This window comes from Prunus mume, linkage group LG7, assembly GCF_029339155.1.
Source record: "Prunus mume cultivar Tortuosa linkage group LG7, ASM2933915v1, whole genome shotgun sequence".
Lineage (NCBI taxonomy): Eukaryota > Viridiplantae > Streptophyta > Magnoliopsida > Rosales > Rosaceae > Prunus > Prunus mume.
The window spans coordinates 8,601,865-8,622,890 of NC_142704.1; the positions used below are offsets into that span (position 1 = coordinate 8,601,865).

A 21,026-nucleotide genomic window follows, 5' to 3' on the forward strand; every position below is an offset into this window, starting at 1 on the left:
TATTGAAGCAGCAGCAGCAAGATTATGATTTTAGATGCATACTGGAATTCCAAAAGTGACAATAATATTACTGTTCCCAGTATAAATAAAACACAAACAAATGAAACCCCAAATATGAACTTTAATACTTTCTAGAGAAAGAGAACAGCTTTACCAAAACATCAGGTATAAAAAATAAAAAAAAATTTATATAAAAACAAAAACAATCAACAACCAAGCAATCAACAAAGGGAAGATAATAAGATCATTACAGCCAAACAATCAACAAGTCTTTTCATCAGCTCCCACCCAGATTTTAAAGAGGCATGCTCGTCAATGTTCTACGTCTCTGGCAATACGATGTAGAGGAATTTGTATTTTTCTAAAACTTAATATGAAGAGTGGTGGGGTGTGTGGGTGTGTGTATATGTACTAGGGTTAATTATTAAGTTTGATGACTTTTTTTGTCTTTTTACACAATAAAAAAACTTACAGCTTAATGATTTAAGTATTGGGGTGAACTAAGAAAAATGTGAGGTTTAAATAGAAAATCTCTTTTTTTTTTTTTAAATACAATTGATAGTCTAAACTACATGGAGGAGGGGGACTTATCACAAACACACACTACCAAATTCGAACATGAGAGTTTTGAAAATCAGAACCTAAGCACATTTTTTATATAAAACAAGATGTTTCAAATATAAGCTACCACTCAATTCATTTTAGTAGATTAATAAAAATAAAAAATGATTATGTGTATATAAACAAATATATATGTGGCAATCTCAACATGGGCTTATGATTTTCTTTATTCATCTTCACTTCAAATATTCATATAAGAGGTACATGATGAAACTCAAACAAAAATAATTTTGTACCATTATACCGGGTGTAGCCATTTTTGAAAGAGTTCAAAAGATAGGAGGCATAAAAACATTTTATGTGGGGTCTCTCTCCTCTCAATAAAGCCTACTATGCATAATTATTATTTATTTTGGCCTTATGTATAATTAATTGATTTTCTCTCTTTAAAAAAAAACAATCTATGTAAAGAGTTTAGGAAAAAAATGCAAAAGAAGTCTATCATTTTACCCCTCATCTTTTTATCTAAAGAGAATGACATGATGGAGTACACTTTATGCTTCTTATTCTCCTTCATAATCTTTTCCAAACAATAATTTCTCAATGCTTAATCTTCTCCTTTGGACAAGAAATAAATAAATAAATATTATGAGAGAATCAAAATTATGATAAAATATTGAGTTGATGTTGCTTTCATTAACCTTTTTTGTGTGTGGGTAAATTTCATTAAACAAGTTGGTATTTGATTAACATAAGAAAAAACTACTACTTCCAAGATTTCAGAATATGTGATTTTGGAAATACCAACAACTTGTACATTTTGTTTTTGTCCGAAGAGAACTTCTAAATAATTATGAGAAAAGTCACCTTCATCATCCTTGCCCCTTGTACCATATGTGAAGACACGTACTTGTAGATTTTGTGATGCATATTAGTGCATGTTGAACCCATTAAACCTACACCACAAGGATGTCACAAGAAGTCGTATTAATGTAATACGAAGGGACAAAAGTTCCTCCAAGTGTGAAGATAAAAGTTGCTGATGAAAATGAGGCAACGATGTTGCTCGTGAAAAATATGTTGCGACATTGCTGCTGATTTAGAAACATGTTACTCAACCAATTTAATGAAGAACTAATATATTACATTTTCACACTGCATCGCACTGTGTGCGAACGATAACGAATAGGCAACTTTGATGTCGACATACATGCCGAGTGGAATAAGATATTTACAAGTTTTGTATTTTTTATTATATTGCTTTTAGGTCAACTTTGATGTCGACGTACATACCAAGTGGAATAAGTATTATGTCGAGGATTTATTTCAAAAGATCTATCGAGAATTCAAGTATGAATTGCATGACTACTTCCAGTCTTTTGAATCAGCTGAACATGCTAAAGAGAACACTCTCAAGCAGATGATAGGGAGAGACAGATCACAATGACTATATTTATATGCACAATTTCAATCTCCCGACTTTATGATATTAAATATCCAACAGCTTCGACAAAAGCTCCTCCGAGTGTGAAGATAAAAATTGTTTTTGAAAATGAGGCAGCGATGTTGTTTGTTAAAAATAGGTTGCAATGTTCGTGCTGATTTGGAAACATGTTAATCAACCAATTTCACGAAGAACTAATATATTACATTTGCACATTGCATCACAACGTATGCCAACGATAACGAATAAACAACTTTGATGTCAACATATATGCCGAGTGGAATAAGGTATCTATAAGTTATGTATTTTGATTATATTGCTTTTAGGTCAACTTTATTGTCGACGTACATGCCGAGTGGAATAAGGATTATGTCAAGGATTTATTTCATAAGATATATCAGGAATCCAAGTATGGATTGCATGACTACTAAGTCTTTTCAATCAGCTAAGCACACTAAGGAGAACCATCCCAAGAAGATGATGGGTAGAGCCATATCACAATGGTTATGTTTATGTGCACATTTTCAGTTTCGAGTTTATGGTATTAAATATGTAGTTTACAATTCCCTAACATATTTCGTATAAAAGTTCAAATGTTTTGACTATACATATATATTGTATTAATATTCAGTTTACTTATTGTAAAGCGATCAAAAGCCAATAAGGAGAATTAATCAAAGGATATGTATGATAATCATGGCTGGAGCAAAACCATTTTCATTGCGCTATCAAAAATACATACAAATAAGTTTGATAGCGAGAAGAATAGTACTTATTTAACAATTTTAATGAGTGATAGTATAAGTATATTTGATTAACGATTTTAATGACGACAATCATACTTATTTGAGTCTCAAAACCGCTTAGCCAAGATTTTGTTGACATAATGATGACAATCATACTTATTTAAGTCTATGTTATAGCTGACCTACAATTAACAATAATGAAACATTGAATATTTAACATAATACTTGGCACACTCACAGTTATCTCATCCATAAGGTCATTTTCTCTTGTCTTTAGGAATGTCACCCTAATAAGCATGATCTATCGAACATTTTTTCCAAATAATTGCCCAAAGATGTGAATGGGCCAATAAGGAGAATCAATTAAAGGAAAAGTATGACAATTATGATTGAAATCTATCGCACACACAAAAATCGTGCATCGACTACAAATAATTGTTAAATATTGAATATCGATATTTTACTGCAATGAGGTTGAGACACGAATTTTTGGCCTTCATAATGAGGATGTTACAAGAAGCTCCTCCGAGTGTGAAGATAAAAGTTGCTGATGAAAATGAGGCAACAATGTTGCTTGTGAAAAATAAGTTGTGATGTTACTATTGATTTGGAATCATGTTAATCAACCAATTTCAGGAAAAACTAATTTATTACATTTACGCATTGCATCGCAATATGTATGATGCTTCATCTGCTTTTTGGTTCAATTTACTTTATTTGCACTAGATGCTTTATGCATAGTTACAAAGTAAACATACATTCATATGAAGAGGTAATTAACATTAGCTTAATAAGTAATACAATGATATCAATACCAAAAATTCCAGTGAAAGAAAATGAGTACACAAAAATGCCCATTCATGTGCGACATCTCGATCAAGTATCTCCAATGGTGAGTTGGCTAAAGCCTCTCATGTTGATGGGAAAAACTCGAAAGTATTTACAAGTTATGTATTTTTGATTATATTGCTTTTAGGTCATGTTTGTTGTCGACGTACAGGGCGAGTGGAATAAGGATTATGTCAATGTGCACATTTTTATATATTTGTTTCAAAAGTTCAAATATTTTTACTATACATATATGTTGTATTAATATTCGGTTTACCTATTGTAGAGCGATCAAAAGCCAATAAAGAGAATTAATCAAAGGATAAGTATGACGATCTTGCTGGAGGAAAACCATTTTCATTGCGCTATCAAAAATACATAGAAATATATTTGATAGCGAGAAGAATTGTACTTATTTAAAAAATTTAATGCTTGATAGTATAAGTATGTTTGATTAACGATTTTAATGATGATAATCGTATTTATTTAAGTCTCGAAACCACTTAGCCATGATTTTGTTGACATAATAATGACAATCATACTTATTTAAGTTTATGTCATAGTTGACCAACAATTAACAATAATGAACCATGAGATATTTAACATAATATTTGACATACTCATAGTGATCTCATCCATAAGGTCATTTTCTTTTGTCTTCAGGAACGTCATTCCAATAAGCATGATTCATCGAACATTTTTTTCCGAATAATTACTACAAGTTGTGAAAGAGCCAATAAGAAGAATCAATCGAAGGAAAGGTATGACCATCATGATGGAGCAAAACCATTTTCATTGCTCTATCAAAAACACGTAGAAGTATGTTTGATAGTGAGAAAAAAATTTATCACACACACAAAAATCGTGCATCAACTACAAATAATTGTCAAATATTGAATATCGATATTTTAATGCAATAAGGTTAAGGCACGAATCTTTGGCCCTTCATAACAAGGATATTACAAGAAGTCATATTAATGCAATACGAATGGACAAAAGCTCATTCGAGTGTGAAGATAAAAGTTGTTGATGAAAATGAGGCAACAATGTTGCTTTTGAAAAATAAGTTGTGATGTCACTATTGATTTGGAAACATGTTCATCAACCAATTTCAGGAAGAACTAATATATTACATTTGCGCATTGCATCGCAATGTGTGCGAATGATAACGAACATGCATGATGCTCCATCTATTTTTTGGTTTAGTTTACTTTATTGGAATTAGATATTTTCTACATAGTTACAAAGTAAAAATAAATTCATATGAAGAGGTAATTAAAATTAGTTTAATAAGTAATACAATGATATCAATACCAAAAATTCCGGTGAAAGAAAATGAGTACACAAAAATGCTCATTTATGTGCGACATCTCTATCAAGTATCTCCAATGTTGAGTTGGCTAAAGTCTCCCATGTTGATGGAAAAAACTTGAAAGTATTTACATGTTATGTCGAGGACGTGTGGAATAAGGACTATGTCGAGGATTTATTTCAGAAGATATATCGGGAATTCAAGTATGAATTTCATGATTACTTTAAGTTGAGAGGCTCTAATTGCTACTCCAACTTCTGCCTATTTCTTCACCATAGCAGCATGCTTCTGACTAGCAAGATGAGAATTGAAAATTGTCTGACTATTGCACATCACATTGCATACAATACACGTTTTGACCGCACCAGCTGCTGCTCCTCCTGATATGATCTTTCGCTTCTTTGTCTCCAAATCCTCCCAGAACCCTTGGCTCCTGGGTTTTCCATTGGTCAAATTATTGCATTTGTTGCAGCTGATGGAACATTTGAGGTTGAGGCACTGCCTTTATTCTTTAACTTTTCAAATTGCTCCAAGTTCTTCTGATGTTTCTTTCCAACTAGGTGTTTGATGTAGGTGTCATTTATGTTACAATTGACTTTACAAACTTCACACCATGCAGACTGAACAAGTTTGATTTTATTTGGATCTTTACTCCAAATGCCAGTAACTTTGGATTGAACTGCACCAAAATGTGGGCCAATATTTGGAGCCACTAAGCTAGCCTACATAATGGAAATAGTAAAAGTAAGTAATATATTAATAATAATAAGAAAGTTAAAAAGTTAAAAGAAGATAAATAAGGCCCACTTGAAAGACGCATATAAGAAAACATTGAGAATCCAAATAATAACATAAAGAATGCAAGATCCTCTAGATGACTCACATGATACAAGCAAGTGTATCCAAAATCACTCATAAAGAATTGAGGGCACCTAAATACCATATCACAGGTGAAAGAAAAAAAACCAAATACTGAAATGCAGACACTATGGAAAGATATATGGTAAAAGTGACAGAATAATCTTAAAAGGAAAGTTGGTTAAATTGTTATTTACATGAGCCTTGTGCCTTTTACCAGCCAGGTGCTTAATGTAAACTTCTAGGCTATTGCAAACAACGTTGCATATTGTGCAAATTGTACTTATTTAACGATTGTAATGCTTGATAGTATAAGTATGTTTGATTAATGATTTTAATGACGACAATCATACTTATTTAAGTCTCGAAACCGCTTACCCATGATTTTGTTGACATAATAATGACAAACATACTTATTTAAGTCTATGTCATAGTTTACTTACAATTAACAATAATGAACCATGAGATATTTAACATAATACTTGGCACACTCACAGTGATCTCATCCATAAGGTCATTTTCTCTTGTCTTCAGGAACATCATTCCAATAAGCATGATTCATCGAACATTTTTTCCGAATAATTACCCCAAGATGTGAAAGAGCCAATAAGAAGAATCGATTGAAGGAAAAGTATGACCATCATGATGGAGCAAAACCATTTTCATTACTCTATCAAAAACACATAGAAGTATGTTTGATAGTGAGAAAAAAATTTACTACACACACAAAAATCATGCATCAACTACAAATAATTGTCAAATATTGAATATCGATATTTTAATGCAATGAGGTTGAGGCACGAATCTTTGGCCCCTCATAACAAGGATATTACAAGAAGTCATATTAATGCACTACAGAGGGACAAAAGCTCATTCGAGTGTGAAGAAAAAAGTTGTTGATGAAATGATGTTGCTTTTAAAAAATAAGTTGTGATGTTACTATTGATTTGGAAACATGTTAATCAACCAATTTTAGGAAGAACTAATATATTACATTTGCGCATTGCATCGCAATGTGTGTGAATGATAATGAACATGCATGATGCTCCATATATTTTTTGGTTTAGTTTACTTTATTGGCACTAGATTCTTTCTGCATAGTTACAAAGTAAAAATAAATTCATATGAAGAGGTAATTAAAATTAGTTTAATAAGTAATACAATGATATCAATACCAAAAATTCTGATGAAAGAAAATGAGTACACAAAAATGCTCATTCATGTGCCACATCTCTATCAAGTATCTCCAATGGTGAGTTGGCTAAAGCCTCCCATGTTGATGGGAAAAACTTGAAAATATTTACATGTTATGTATTTTTGATTATATTGCTTTTAGGTCACGTTTGATGTCGACGTACATGGCATGTGGAATAAGGACTACGTCGATGATTTATTTTAGAAGATATATCGGGAATTCAAGTATGAATTGCATGATTACTTTAAGTCTTTCGAATCAGCTAAACATGCTATAGAGAACCCTCCCAAGAAGATGATGGGAAGAGACATATCACAATGGCTATGTTGATGTGCACATTTTCAGTCTCCCGAGTTTATGGTATTAAATATGCAGTTTACAATTCCCTAACATATTTGTTTTAAAAGTTCAAATGTTTTGACTATACATATACATTGTATTAATATTCAGTTTACTTATTGTAGAGTGATCAAAAACTAATAAGGATAATTAATCAAAGGATATGTATGATCATCATGCTGGAGCAAAACCATTTTCATTGCGCTATCCAAAATACGTAGAAATATGTTTCATAGCAAGAAGAATTGTACTTATTTAACGATTTTAATGTTTGATAGTATAAGTATATTTGATTAACGATTTTAATGACGACTATCATATTTATTTAAGTCTCGAAACCGCTTAACCATGATTTTGTTGACATAATGATGACAATCATACTTATTTAAGTCTATGTTATCGCTGGCCTATAATTAACAATAATGAAACATTGAATATTTAACATCATACTTGGCACACTCACAGTGATCTCATCCATAAGGTCATTTTCTCTTGTCTTCAGGAACGTCACTTCAATAAGCATGATCCATCGAACATTTTTTCCGAATAATTGCCCTAAGATGTGAAAGGGTCCATAAAGAGAATCAATCGAAGGAAAAGTATGACCATCATGGTGCAAAACCATTTTCATTGCTCTATCTAAAACACGTAGAAGTATGTTTGATAGCTAGAAAAAAATCTATTGCACACACAAAAATCGTGCATCAACTAAAAATAATTGTCAAATATTGAATATTGATATGTTAATGCAATGAGGTTGAGGCATGAATCTTTGGCCTTCATAACGAGGATGTTACAAAAAGTCGTATTAATGCAATATGAAGGGACAAAAGCTCATCCGAGTGTGAAGATAAAAGTTGTTGATGAAAATGAGGCAATGATTGCTTGTGAAAAATAAGTTGTTGATGTTACTATTGACTTGAAAGCATGTTAATCAACCAATTTCAGGAAGAACTGCAATATGGGTGAACGATAATGAACATGCAACTTTGATGTCGACATACGTGTCGAATGGAATAAGGTGTTTTCAACTTATGTACTTTTGATTATATTGCTTTTATGTTAACTTTGATATCAACGTACGTGTCGAGTGGAATAAGGATTATGTTGAGGATTTCTTTCATAATGTTTATTGGGAATTCAAGTATGAATTGTATGGTTACTTCAAGTCTTTGGAATTAGTTGAACATGCTAAGGAGAGGCTTTCTAAGGAGATGAAGAGAAGAGACAAATCAAAATGACTATATTTATGTGCATCCCGACTTCATGATATTAAATATGCAACCGCTTCCACAAAAGCTCATCCGAGTGTGAAGATAAAAGTTGCTGCTAAAAATGAGGCAGCAATGTTGCTTGTGAAAAATAAGTTGCAATCTTGGTGTTGATTTGGAAACATGTTAATCAACCAATTTTAAGAAGAACTAATATATTATATTTGCACATTACATCGCACTGTGTGCAAATGATAAAGAACATGAAACTTTGATATCAACGTACATGCCAAGTGAATAAGGATTATGTTGAGGATTTATTTCAAAAGATCTATCGGGAATTCAAGTATGAATTGCATGACTACTTCAAGTCTTTTGAACCAGCTAAACACGCTAAGGAAAACCCTCCCAAGAAGATGATGGGGAGTGGAAAATCACAATGGCTATATTTATGTGCACATTTTCAATCTCCCGAGTGTATGGTACTAAAAAACCAGTTTACAATTCTCTAACATATTTGTTTTAAAAGTTTAAATGTTTTGACTACACATATATATTGTATTAAATATTCAGTTTCCCTATTATAGAGCGATCAAAGCCCAATAAGAAGAATTGATCGAAGGATAAGTATGAGCATCATATTGGAGGCAAATCATTTCATTGCGCTATCAAAAATACATAGAAGAATGTTTGATAGTGAGAAGGTTAAATATGACCATTATGCTCAAGACTAGTTGGGGAAGGGAGGTTAGTCAAGGTTGTATGAATAACAGTTCATCATCAAGGGTGCTTGATTTCAAAGGTATAGAAGTGGTGGTATTAGAGGATAAGGTTCACAAAAGTGAAGTCAAGACAAGGGATGATGGAGAGAATGTTGTTGGGTCGGAGGGAACCAAAAAGATGCTTCTTACCAAGGTGGTCATCGATGGGACTCCAATGTGGGTGGAGCTTGACATAAAGGTTAAAGAAGACGGGTATCAACAACAAACTCATAAAGGGTTCTACTTGAGGTGGAGCCTTCATCACAAGCAAGGTCTGAGCCTAAGGTATCTATTAAATCATCCCCAAGTTTTGGATGGATGGACAAAGGAGATTCAACTACGTTTCGGAGTGCTTTGGGGAGTATGAAGAGGGAAAGTTGGATGGGTGTTTGATGAAAAGAAAGACGTTAGTTCATAAATCCAAGAGCAAAGTTGGTGGCTACGTGGGGATTTATAGAACAAGGGTTGGTATGCAATTTGCATACCAAGGCGTGTCAAGAATTCAAGGTTCTAAGAAGATGAGAAGTAAGGAGCTCGACATAGAGGATCTCTTTTCTACACAGGAGGTTTAGGTGGCCCAAGTATAGCATTGGGTGGAGCACCTCCTCACCTGAGGTACGTTGATGCAAAAGGTTTCTTGCCATTGTGCAGCTCTTGGGAATTACTAGAACGGTTTCCAAGAGGTTGAAGAGGTTATAGGGATCAACTATTGTTCATAGGTGATTGATGGTTTGCCAAGGTGAAGATTGCTGAAGTTTTGGCTCATCATGATGTGGGAGGAGGAAGAGGAACCAATGGTCACAAGGATGAAGCAGCAAGGAAGGAGAAGAAGTAGCAAAGAGGCAACAACACAGCAGGAGACTGGTTGCTTTTGGCCGATGCTCAAAATTGGCGCCTCTATCTTCAGCTATTGTGAGAGCTAAGGGGGTTCAAGATTTTAACCAAAGTTGTTCTTACATACTAGTGAATTTCTCGGTTGGATTGCCAAGAGGACATAAGCACAAGGACGAACCTTTTTAAATCTTTGTGTTCTTGTGTGTTTGTTTTCTCTCTTCAACGTGCATGTGTTTTATTCTCAAATGGGTTTATATGTGTGTTGTCATATAGTCCATCAACGACAATATCTTGTAGTGTTTTCGCACAACAAACAGAATACTCGTTACTATGATCTTTGTATTGTCTCCTTGATCTAGGAATGAAGTATTTGAAAGCAGAAGATTGAAGAGTCAGAAATTCATAAAGAAAAAAATCTTTACTTTTTATCGTCCAATGAACAATTAATGCTAGTTTATGACACAATTCTAAAGAAATATTTTTCTAATCATGTCAAAAGTTTTCTGGCTCTATCTTTTTTCTAATCATGTAACTGTTGGAAGATTTCTTTCTTTCTTTTTTTTTTGTTGGTGGCTTTTTTTTTTCTTTCAAACTTTGTTTTAAATAGCAAGATGATTCTATACCTAGTTCTGATGAAGCCATTCTTATGTAAATATCTTGCCCATTTATATTGGAATATCTTATATCAATCATATCGCTGAACCACAACAAGCACCCCCTTCCTCCATCTCAGATATCCAAAACCAAATTTGCAAAAGCGATGCAAGAGCAGTTGTTCATGCACATCATCTCGCATTCTTTGAGGTTCATACTTGTGTTATATTAGGATTGTTCTATACTTGGCAATTTTACCCCAAAGTACTTCTTAAAGATGTCTCCAGTGCAATTCAGTTGAGTCTTTCTCACACAGCTATATGACCAATCCACCAAGTCCCAGTTTTGTTGAAAGTCGGGTATAAATCCTTTCAAGCAGCTACATACTGGGGACTTGGTTTCCATCACTCCCAATGTAGCTCAGCCCAAATCCATCTTGAGTTAACGCCAGCCTGATAAGGGTTGAGCTGTTGAGAAGCTTATAACCATAATATACTTCATCATCATTATCCAACACAAATGATATGTGTACGAATGGTTTGGATTTAAATTATGCATCCCACTAAATTGGATTCCATTCCATGGTGCAGTCCGATATTTTATAACAAAACCCTCCCTCAGAATTAATTCATGGTATCCATCAGGACCAAGTTGATATGTATAATTTCCTTGAGAAGGATCCTAGGGCTTTTCCAGGGTGTAAGATGCCATTTAAAACTTGTGATTTTGTTCCTAAGAGCATCCACAATGATGGTTTCTATTTCTTAGCTAAAATTTAGCTAAAAATATAAGAAAGATATTTTATGAGCTCTCTAAAAAAATTCAACTCCAACCATACTCCCTAATTTGGAGAGTCATAAATGTTATTACTCTTTTTTGATTGGTCCATCTCTATTAAAAAATAAAACAAAAAATAGTTAGCATTAAATAAAAGTTTGAAATACTCATTAAATAAAGCAGCATTAAATTATAGGGAGCCACTAAGAATCATTTCTCTCTCCTCAAATTTAGGATCACCTAGAGAACTCCCTATTTTAGGAGGTTGATAGGGAGTATGGTTGGAGTTGCATTTTTACAATTCATCTTTAAAATTTGTCTAAGGAGGTGGTTTAGGGAGCCCATTGTAAATGCTCTAACAAGCTTCATACCTGGTATTAATGCATCACCTGGGTAATCAAACTCTTCTATAAAATATTATCACAGTAATTATGACCATTGTCATCTATCACAACAAGATTCCAGAATCCAAAAGCTGTGCCATTGGATTATGTGCAGAACTTGATGTGTTGGAAGACCAAACTGTAGTGTTCTTATGGTCAACAAGGCCAAGAATTCCAGGGCTGCGCACCTTGAGTACACCTAATGAACCAGTGAGGGGTGTGTTTCTGTTGGCAATCCATACATTGGTGGTAACCGATATCTTCTTGTACAATATGGCCACATACCAGTTTTTTGAAGCACCAAGACTGAAAAATTCAAGCTCAAAAGTTCTGCCAATTGAGACTAGGAAAGATGGAAGGTCAAATACATCTACAATTTTTTTATTTTATTTTTCCCTATTAAGACTTTCATGATTAAGGAGGGCCTCCATATGTTGGCCACTTCTAGATCTAACAATGTAGTTTACTTGAGTTAATTGCCTAGCGTTGAGTCCTTACTGCAATTATCAAGTTTGAATTTTGATTGGTAATATGAATATGATTGTGCAAAGGGGAACATAGTTCATGCGAGACTTTCATAAGGCACATGAAAAGGAATTAAGAGCTAGAAAATTTTACACAAAAGACCCCTCCTTTTTAATCTCTTTTAATGTTTATACATATGGTATATGAAAATTTTATGTTAGTCTCGTCCAAATAATCAAACAGGGATACAGGAAAATGCATGGGAAACAATTTAGTGCAAGTTCCTCACGTTGCCCCATGTAAATGCGATTCCTTTTCTCTACTGACATGCTTGCATATTTTATCATTGCTCAATCTTTCATTGGAATGGTCTCTCGGAAATTCCACAGCCACAAACGTTAGAGCTGAAGCCGGAATACCATGTAATCATCGGGATGCTACCTCTGAACCTTGCTTCATTGAGATGCCGGAGAGCAGCAAAGGATTTTCATTGATTTTGCCCGCTTCAGATGTGTCCTCTCACTGGTAACAGACACACTGAGAATCTAAACCTCAATACATGTGCTTTCTAACTCAGCAATTCTATGTAAAGATGCTTGTTCAATGCAAGCACGGCGCTTACACTCTTCTTCAAGCAAACCTGTCATTCGGTATCTGAGCTCAGCCATTTCTTGAGCTAGATCCTTTGCTTCTTCCTTTGCCTTCAACTTTTCCTCTTTCAGTTCTTCCTAACAACCATAAGTAATGTAACATTTAGAAGATATAATCAACTTAACAAAACCTCAAAACTCTGAAAGACAATAACCTTAATTACAAAATAAACTTAACCACTCGCAATACAACAATAAGCACTCTTGCTCTTGCAAGAGGCCAGAACTCATACATAACACTTCACATCCCACAGACCACTAGCCTAACTACACCCACATGCCCCACATTCTCTTAACACAGAGACAGTAGATGTAAGCTCTACAGACTTCATGACTGGGAGACAATTCAAACTTATCCATAATCAAATAAGTAATAAATTGGTTGAGAACCCCTACAGGTGAGTGAGTGAGCGAGGGAGGGCTAGCACGCTAAGTGAGATACTGGTGGTGCCCCTGCTAACACCCACATTGGCAAATACGATATGCAAAGAAAATATAAACATTATCCTGATCAACCCCAAGCTTTGGGATTGTGATTCTTTCAACATGTCTTTTTATTTCTTTAGCAGCATACAAATCAAGTATTTTTTTAAGTAAATAAACATATAAATAAGGCAGTAATTGGGAATGAAATTTAACAACTTCCACAAGGTAACAAGATGGCAACAGCAAGTCAAATAAATATTATTAAACCAAAATTCCGTGAGAAGTATGCTCTAGTTTAAAAACAAGCAGTAAAACCGAACAAATCAAGACTCCAACCAATACAACGGAAGGGGAATGTATTGGCACAACTATCTCAAGATGCTTGTTATGACATAATTCACTGTCAATTCTTACGTATATAGCTAATCCATTACCAATATATATTTTGTGTCACACAATATCCTGTTTGGCTAAAGGTTAGTCAGCTTGGAAGGTTGTTGGCTGACATGTCATTATGGTTAGACTGTTAGTGTAATCCATGTGATTTCTGCGGCAGTATAAAGTCTGTAATCCCATGTGTATTGGTTTCATTCAATTCATTCAATGAGAAATACAGAAATCAAAAGGAAATATTTCTTCTAAATTCCTCCCTATGAATATTCTAGAACTCTCTGTCTTCTTCCTTCAACTCTGTTAGCATATCCAAGCAAATCTTCTCTCTTCTGTTCCAAACAAGCCATCTTCAAAAATAGACCGAAAAAATACAAGGATACAAAAATCACACCTCTCTACATTTGTCCCAATTTGTAGGAGTCCTCAACATCAAATGAGCTGTGCTATTGCTGTTGGTGCTGCTTGAAAATTGTGCAAAAGTAAGCTATACAACTCCACCAATAAAGATCTTTGAGCCATAATGAAGATCTTTGAGCCAAATTCAGGTTTCAAGAAGCGGTTATTTGTTGACAGGCTCTGATTGCTACTCCAACTTCTGCCCGTTTCTTCACCATAGCAGCATGCTTCTGACCAGCAAGATGAGAACTGAAAACTGTCTGACTATTGCACACCACATTACATACAGTACATGTTCTAACCGCACCAGCTGCTGCTCCTCCTGATATGATCTTTCGCTTCTTTGTCTCCAAATCCTCCTCCGGCTGGGAACCCTTGGCTACTGGGTTTTCCATTGGTCCAATTATTGCATTTGTTGCAGCTGATGGAACATTTGAGGTTGAGGCACTGCCATCATTCTTTAACTTTTCAAGTTGCTCCAAGTTCTTCTGATGTTTCTTTCCAACTAGGTGTTTGATGTAGGTGTCATTGCTGTTACAATTGACTTTACAAACTTCACACCATGCAGACTGAACAAGTTTGATTTTATTTGGATCTTTACTCCAAATGCCAGTAACTTCAGATTGAACTGCACCAAAATATGGGCCAACATTTGGAGCCACTAAACTAGCCTACATAATGGAAATAGTAAAAGTAAGTAATATATTAATAATCAAAAAAGGTAAAAAAATCACAAAATAAGATAAATAAGGCCCCCTTGAAGGACACATATAAGAAAACATTGAGAATCCAAATAATAACATAAAGAATGCAAGATCCTCTAGATGACTCACACGATACAAGCAAGTGTATCCATAATCACTCATAAAGACTTGAGGCAAAAGTGACAGAAGAATCTTAAAAGGAAAGCTAGTTAAATTGTTATTTACCTGAGCCTTGTGCCTTTTACCAGCCAGGTGCTTAATGTAAACTTCTTGGCTATTGCAAACAACGTTGCATATTGTGCAAACCACCATGGAATCAACCACTGCACCACCATTCACAATCTTACGTCTCTTTGTTTCCAATTCTGCACCAGCAGCCACACCTGAACCCCCAAATATCACTTGCCCACCTACACTGCTTGTTTGGCTTGGCAGACTGATATTGTTCAGAACATTAGAGGCTGTGGCAGTGGGATTATATTGCATTCTGATTTTTTTCTGGTGTTTCTTTCCCAATATGTGTGCCTCGTAATTTTCTTTGCTACTACAACTGATATTACAAACATCACACCGATTTGTCCCATTGCTATTCCACAAAGAATTTGAAGTGGTGGGCACTAACAAACTCTCATTCAGAGACTTGATAGACTGCCAACAATAAAAAATGGTTTTCAATGTGACTTTATATATTGTAATCGTACATATACTAAACAATGCAAGCATATGGGAAAACTTATGAATGTCTGAATTAGACATGAAACATACTATGAACATGCATCATAAGAGTATTAGAATACACAGTCCACGAGTGGATGCACACATAATACACTTAAATGACCTAAACTAAACTGAGTAATGCGAAAATGGAGCAATGATTTTGAAAAGAAGACATCCAATCTAATTTTCCACTACTACAGCACCACTCGATACACCACATAAACACATCAAAACCCATAGAATAGGATCACAAAACAAATACATCACAACCCATTTAGGGAAAAGAGCCCAAGAGTTATATTATGCACCAAAAAACCGAACTTGAATTGAAGAAAGGCACTTACAGCTTCGTGTCCAATGGGTTCAGCTTGTTGGATAGCCCCATTCTGAGAACCAGCATTTGGGTCTTCACCAAATGGCGTTTGAGCATGGAATACAACGTGGGTCCAAGAGTATGAGCCTGAATTGGCATTTGGTTCAGTTCCAGGCGGGCGAAGGGCTGGATCGAAGGCTACTGCAGAGGGAACCACTGGTGGAGGAAACAACCAACGTTGGTTACTGTTAGGGTTTATGGTGTTGGATTGATAAGGAATGTGATAGGTGAAATTGGTGGAATCTTGTGAAGGATTGAACATTTGGGAGTGTGACTTTGTAGTGAAGTTGGAATTAGGATTAGTGTATGATGGGATTGTAGCGTGGTTCGTTGAAGAAGGTGTTGGGTTTGCACGCATGGTATCTGGTGCTCTGGAAATGTAGGGAGTGAAGTTGGAATTAGGGTTAGTGTATGACGGGATTGTAGTGTGGTTCGTTGGAGAAAGTGTTGGGTTTGCAGTAATAGTATCTGGTGCTTTGGAAATGTAGGGAATGGGGGTTTGGGTTGGAAAAACCCTTTCAACAATAGTTTGGGCTACTACTTCAAAGTTCAATCATTTGGGCTATAATTTGGAAAACCTTTTCAATAATAATTTGGGCTACGAGTTCAAACTTCAATAATTTAGATGTAAATTTTGATGTAAATTTTGAGGGACCAAGATTTTCCAATCAAAAGCCAAGTTTCTTAGATGTAAATTTCATATTTGTTCTAGTCTTTGTGGTTGATAATTTGTGTATAACTTATTAATATAATTATTTTTTTCTCTATTAAAAAAAAGGTTATAAATTTCACTATCTTTCAAATACTTTAAAACATGGTTCCACTCAGTATTATGGCACATTATTATTCTTGTTTGAGTTCCATGTTCCTTCCTCCTACATATATGAATATTTACAAACATTGTAAGTTTCCTTAGTGTTCATATTTCAGAGAAAAATTTCCCCTTGGCATGAGTATCATATCAATTTATCAAATGAGCTCATCAGCCCTGGCCCACATCTAATCCAAAATCCTAAGACCCAGTTGACTTTGTATTAAAGTTGACTCCATTGCTGACCAAAACAAAAGCTTTTTTCTTGCTTGGATCTGAGAAAGGCCACTAATCTGATGAGTGATGACTTATTTCTTAATCTAATAGGACTGTTGGGACAAAGAGGTGTTGACAGGTGGAGAGACGATGGCAATAACACATTCTTCCAACTTCAATTTAAAAACTTCATTAACACAAATATGAAATAAGACTCAATACCCTTTTGTCACTTAAGAGCCTAAACAATATGCAAAGCTTTCTATCATTCTATTCTATGTACAAGCACTCACCACCCACTGCCATCTACCACAGCAAGTGAAAGCCAAAGTGAAACAACCACTCCTGACTTCTCCATGCTCTTGTCAAACAAAAGCACTTAAATCAAAAGCTGCCCAAATATATAAATGTATAGCTCTATCAGAGGTAACCAAAAAATCTCATGCGTAGTGTGTGTGTTTAGTATGTTATCATCCATTTCAATTAAAAAAGACATTCTCCAAAAAAAAAAATATCATGTTTAAAAGACCAAATTGATTATTGGGGAAAAAAATATTCCTTGCTTTAGCAGCCTTTCCCACCTAAAATAAAACCTATTTGCAGTTAATTTGAGGGCAGCAGAGTTCGCGTGCTGAAGTGACTTTATACTTGCATATAGACACTTGTAAGTTGGAGTGGTCCAAATTTAAAAAAAGATGAATTATATTCTAGTGAGCATAGTAGTTAGAGTAGAGAAATATAAGCATCACTTAACATACTAAGTTTGAGAAAGAAGTGAGATTGGTTGTCATGTTTAATGGTAGGTGACTAAACAACCACCTTCACCTTCAGCTAGCTCACATGCCATCTTTGTGCACATTATAAATTTTTATTTTTTTTAATTTTTTTATCTCTTCATGACTTCATATAGCATCCCAATTTTTCAACACCTCACTCATTTCTCTTTGATGCCATTAAAAAATAATAATTACTTTCCTATATATAAAAAAAGGTACAATTCTTATAAGAGAATATGAAATTCAATTACAGTATTGAAGTTTCAAAAGGAAATGAGATTTATATGGTATACTGTAACAAAAGATGGAAATGGTAATTGAGAATTTGTTGGAAACTGGCAATGAGCAGCAATGCCTCAGCAAACTCTAAAATCTGTAAAGAATTAATGAATTAATGTCCAGAAATATGTATCTGTACACTCTTGAATCTTTATTGGATTGGAAACCAGCATGGGAAGGACTTATAGAGGAAACTCAGTTGGAGATGAGGCCTACAAGGGCCTCATGCTTATGGCTGCTTCCAACCCACCATGGCTTAAAGGCAGCAGCATGGCTGCTGCTGCTCTCTTCTTCAACAGGAGCAGGGAGATTGAGATCAAGAAAGTCCCTGACTTCAGGTGCTGCAGGTTTCTGAATTACAATGGTTTGGCTGTTTTTATTCTCAGCTGAACCACCAATCAAATGGGATCTCTTGTGACCACCCAAGGCTTGGCCTGAGGGGAAAACTTTTAGACAAATTGGACAAGCATGACCTTTATTCTCTGTACTAATCTCAGCTTTAACATCATGCTTAATGGGGTTTTCATTCTTGCAAGACTTGCTGAGCTTACTGTCTGATGTTGGCTCAGGAGAGAGGTCTGTTTCAATGGTGTTTTCACTGCTTTCAACTTTTGAGGCAAAGCATCCTTTGATCTTTTTATGACTTGCTCTATGGCCTCCTAGAGCTTGGTATGACCTAAAAACCTTGTTGCAAGTAGTGCACTCAAATTTGCTTCTCTTTTGTGAACTCTTGCAGACTGCTTCAGAATCTAAAACATCACCTCTAGTTGTGCTCAATGTTTTCAGAGATTGCTCTGACCTTGACTCAAAATCATAACTCTCCTGGAATTTTCTCTTGCTTGAATTGCACTTGTTGTTTGAACCCAATTGAGGTTGAGCTAACTCCATTTTTTCGTCCAATTTATCATTTTTGGAAAACCCAACAGCAGAAAGAAGTTCTTCTTTTTTCATCCTAGACCCATGTTTTGAAAAATCAGAATCCAAATTTCCAAGCTCCAATGTCTTTTTATTAAGTTTCTTCTTCAGTTTCAAAATCTCAATACCACTGCAGACAGAAACCTTACCCTTAATATCAGCATTAACCTGATTTGTTTGACCTGATGAAGGAGCTTCAGAGAACACAGAATTGTTATCAGAGGAGTCATGTGCTATAAATTTCAAGCCACCCCAGTGACCCGCATCCCTTTTAAGCATCATTAAACACAGAGCAACCTCTTCTTGTTCTTGCTCAATCTCAGAAACAGAGGAAGTGGCAGCATTAGCAATAGAGAAATTGGAAGAGGAGGTTGTTGTGCCCATGTACCTTGTTCTTCTTCGTCTCGATCTTCTTCTCCTGTTGGGAGTAGTAGTTTCGTTGTCAGATTGGTTGTCCATGACTAGCTTCTGGTTGGCACAAGTCCAAGAATCTTCTTCTTCTTCCTCATCAAAGCTATTGATGGAATTAACAACTCTTTCTTTCTCTGAGTGGCACTTCATGTGACCAAACAGAGCTTTCCAAGAGTGAAACCCTTACCACATTCTCTGCAAAACTTGTCAGGGAGAAGTGAAGTATCCTCACTTGAATCTGCAAGCCTCCAAGTCTTCTTGGGGTTCTCTCTGAGGCCATAACCTGGCTGATGATGAGGTCCGGTTTCAAAATCAGAATTAACATCGTTGGCTGATGGGAGTTTAACTTTGCCGATTATGAGTTTTTCCTCTGTTTCCTGCCGAATTATTGGTCAAGTGAGACCTCATGTGACCTCCCAAGGATCTACCACAGGGAAAGCTCTTGCAGCAGAACTTGCATAGATGCTTGAATTGTTGATCTTCCAATTCCATTGGTTGGAATCAAAATTCTTCCTATAAAGGAAACAGTAAAGATCGGCCAAGCTAAGGAGGCTTCAAATCTGATCAAAGAAGTTTACCAAATTCTGAGATGCTTGATCTCATTACACTAAAAAAGAACAAATGCTAATGAACAGAGTACCTCGAAAGAGAAATGACAGAACCCAGATCAGAAAATCAAGGCGAAAGCTCAAACTAGGAGTGAAATTTGCATCAGATCAAGGTCGATGCTGTTGCTCTTTGAGCTAACCAACAAAGAAGAAGAAATCCCAGATTTCAGAGTTATGTTAGCATGAAAAAAGATCTGACAGTGAAATATGTAGTAGCTTTTACTCTTCCAGAGAATTAGTAGCTCTGCTCTGCTCTTCTCTGTTTCTGTTATGTTCTGTTCTGTTCTTGGGTAGTTGAAAATTGAAAAAAATATACAGAATTTGAAGAGGGTGAGGTGTGAGGTGGTGTTGGCTTGGCTTTGTTGGTAATGATGGCGATGAACAGGCCAAAGAAGAAATTAAAAGTGAGAGTGAGTGAGCGAGCGTTTGTTTCTCTCTCTCTCTCACACTATTTTCTCTCCCTGTGAACTTGACTATATTTGGAGGAGAAATCCATGCATGGAAGCAAAGATAAAAAAGTGAGAGAGAGGTAAAGGAGAGGAAAGATAGCAGCACGTGTACTCAACTGAGGATCCTACGCCAACCAATCCAACGGCCAAGATTTGTCCAGCTGAGCATCCCTATGCCTCAGGAACCTACTTAAACTAACTCCCTCTCCTCCTTAACTATTCCTTCCTTTGTCTTGCTATTAAGAAATTGGGCCCCACACACATACACACACACTCTCTCTAAACTCTCTCTCTCTAAACTCTCGCCCAAGTGAATGGTTCCACTCTCTGGCCGTTATTCTTTTGGACTATCTCTTCTTTTTCTTTTTTCCTTCTTCTCATCAATTGATTATTATGAAAGTGCTTTTATTAATTTTCAAGATTTTTCATGGTGTGTCCCACAGATTAATCCCTCTATCCAGTTCCTTGAGTTTCAACCAAAGCATTTAGCACAGTATTCAACACTCTACCACTGTTGTTTTATGTTATTTGTGTGTGATCAGTACAGTATATAGTTATAAACCCTTCATTTTATATTCATAATTATCCTTCAAA

The 21,026-nt window shown here is 35.3% G+C and overlaps 1 protein-coding gene and 1 pseudogene across 2 annotated transcripts; both read right to left on the reverse strand.

The window, feature by feature from the left end:
- Window positions 1-13,910: 13,910 nt before the first annotated feature.
- Window positions 13,911-16,426, reverse strand: LOC148915395 (uncharacterized). The gene is made up of 3 exons (XM_089041481.1): window positions 15,939-16,426; window positions 15,103-15,525; window positions 13,911-14,844 (listed from the first exon to the last, which is right to left on the reverse strand). The coding sequence occupies exons 1-3, from the start codon at window positions 16,323-16,325 to the stop codon at window positions 14,326-14,328; spliced, it is 1,329 nt and encodes a 442-aa protein (XP_088897607.1). The 5' UTR covers window positions 16,326-16,426; the 3' UTR covers window positions 13,911-14,325.
- Window positions 16,427-17,974: 1,548 nt separating this feature from the next.
- LOC148915396 (uncharacterized) lies at window positions 17,975-20,482 on the reverse strand (annotated as a pseudogene). The gene is made up of 2 exons (XR_016128425.1): window positions 20,016-20,482; window positions 17,975-19,888 (listed from the first exon to the last, which is right to left on the reverse strand). The product of XR_016128425.1 is annotated as an uncharacterized LOC148915396 (transcript).
- Window positions 20,483-21,026: the final 544 nt, after the last annotated feature.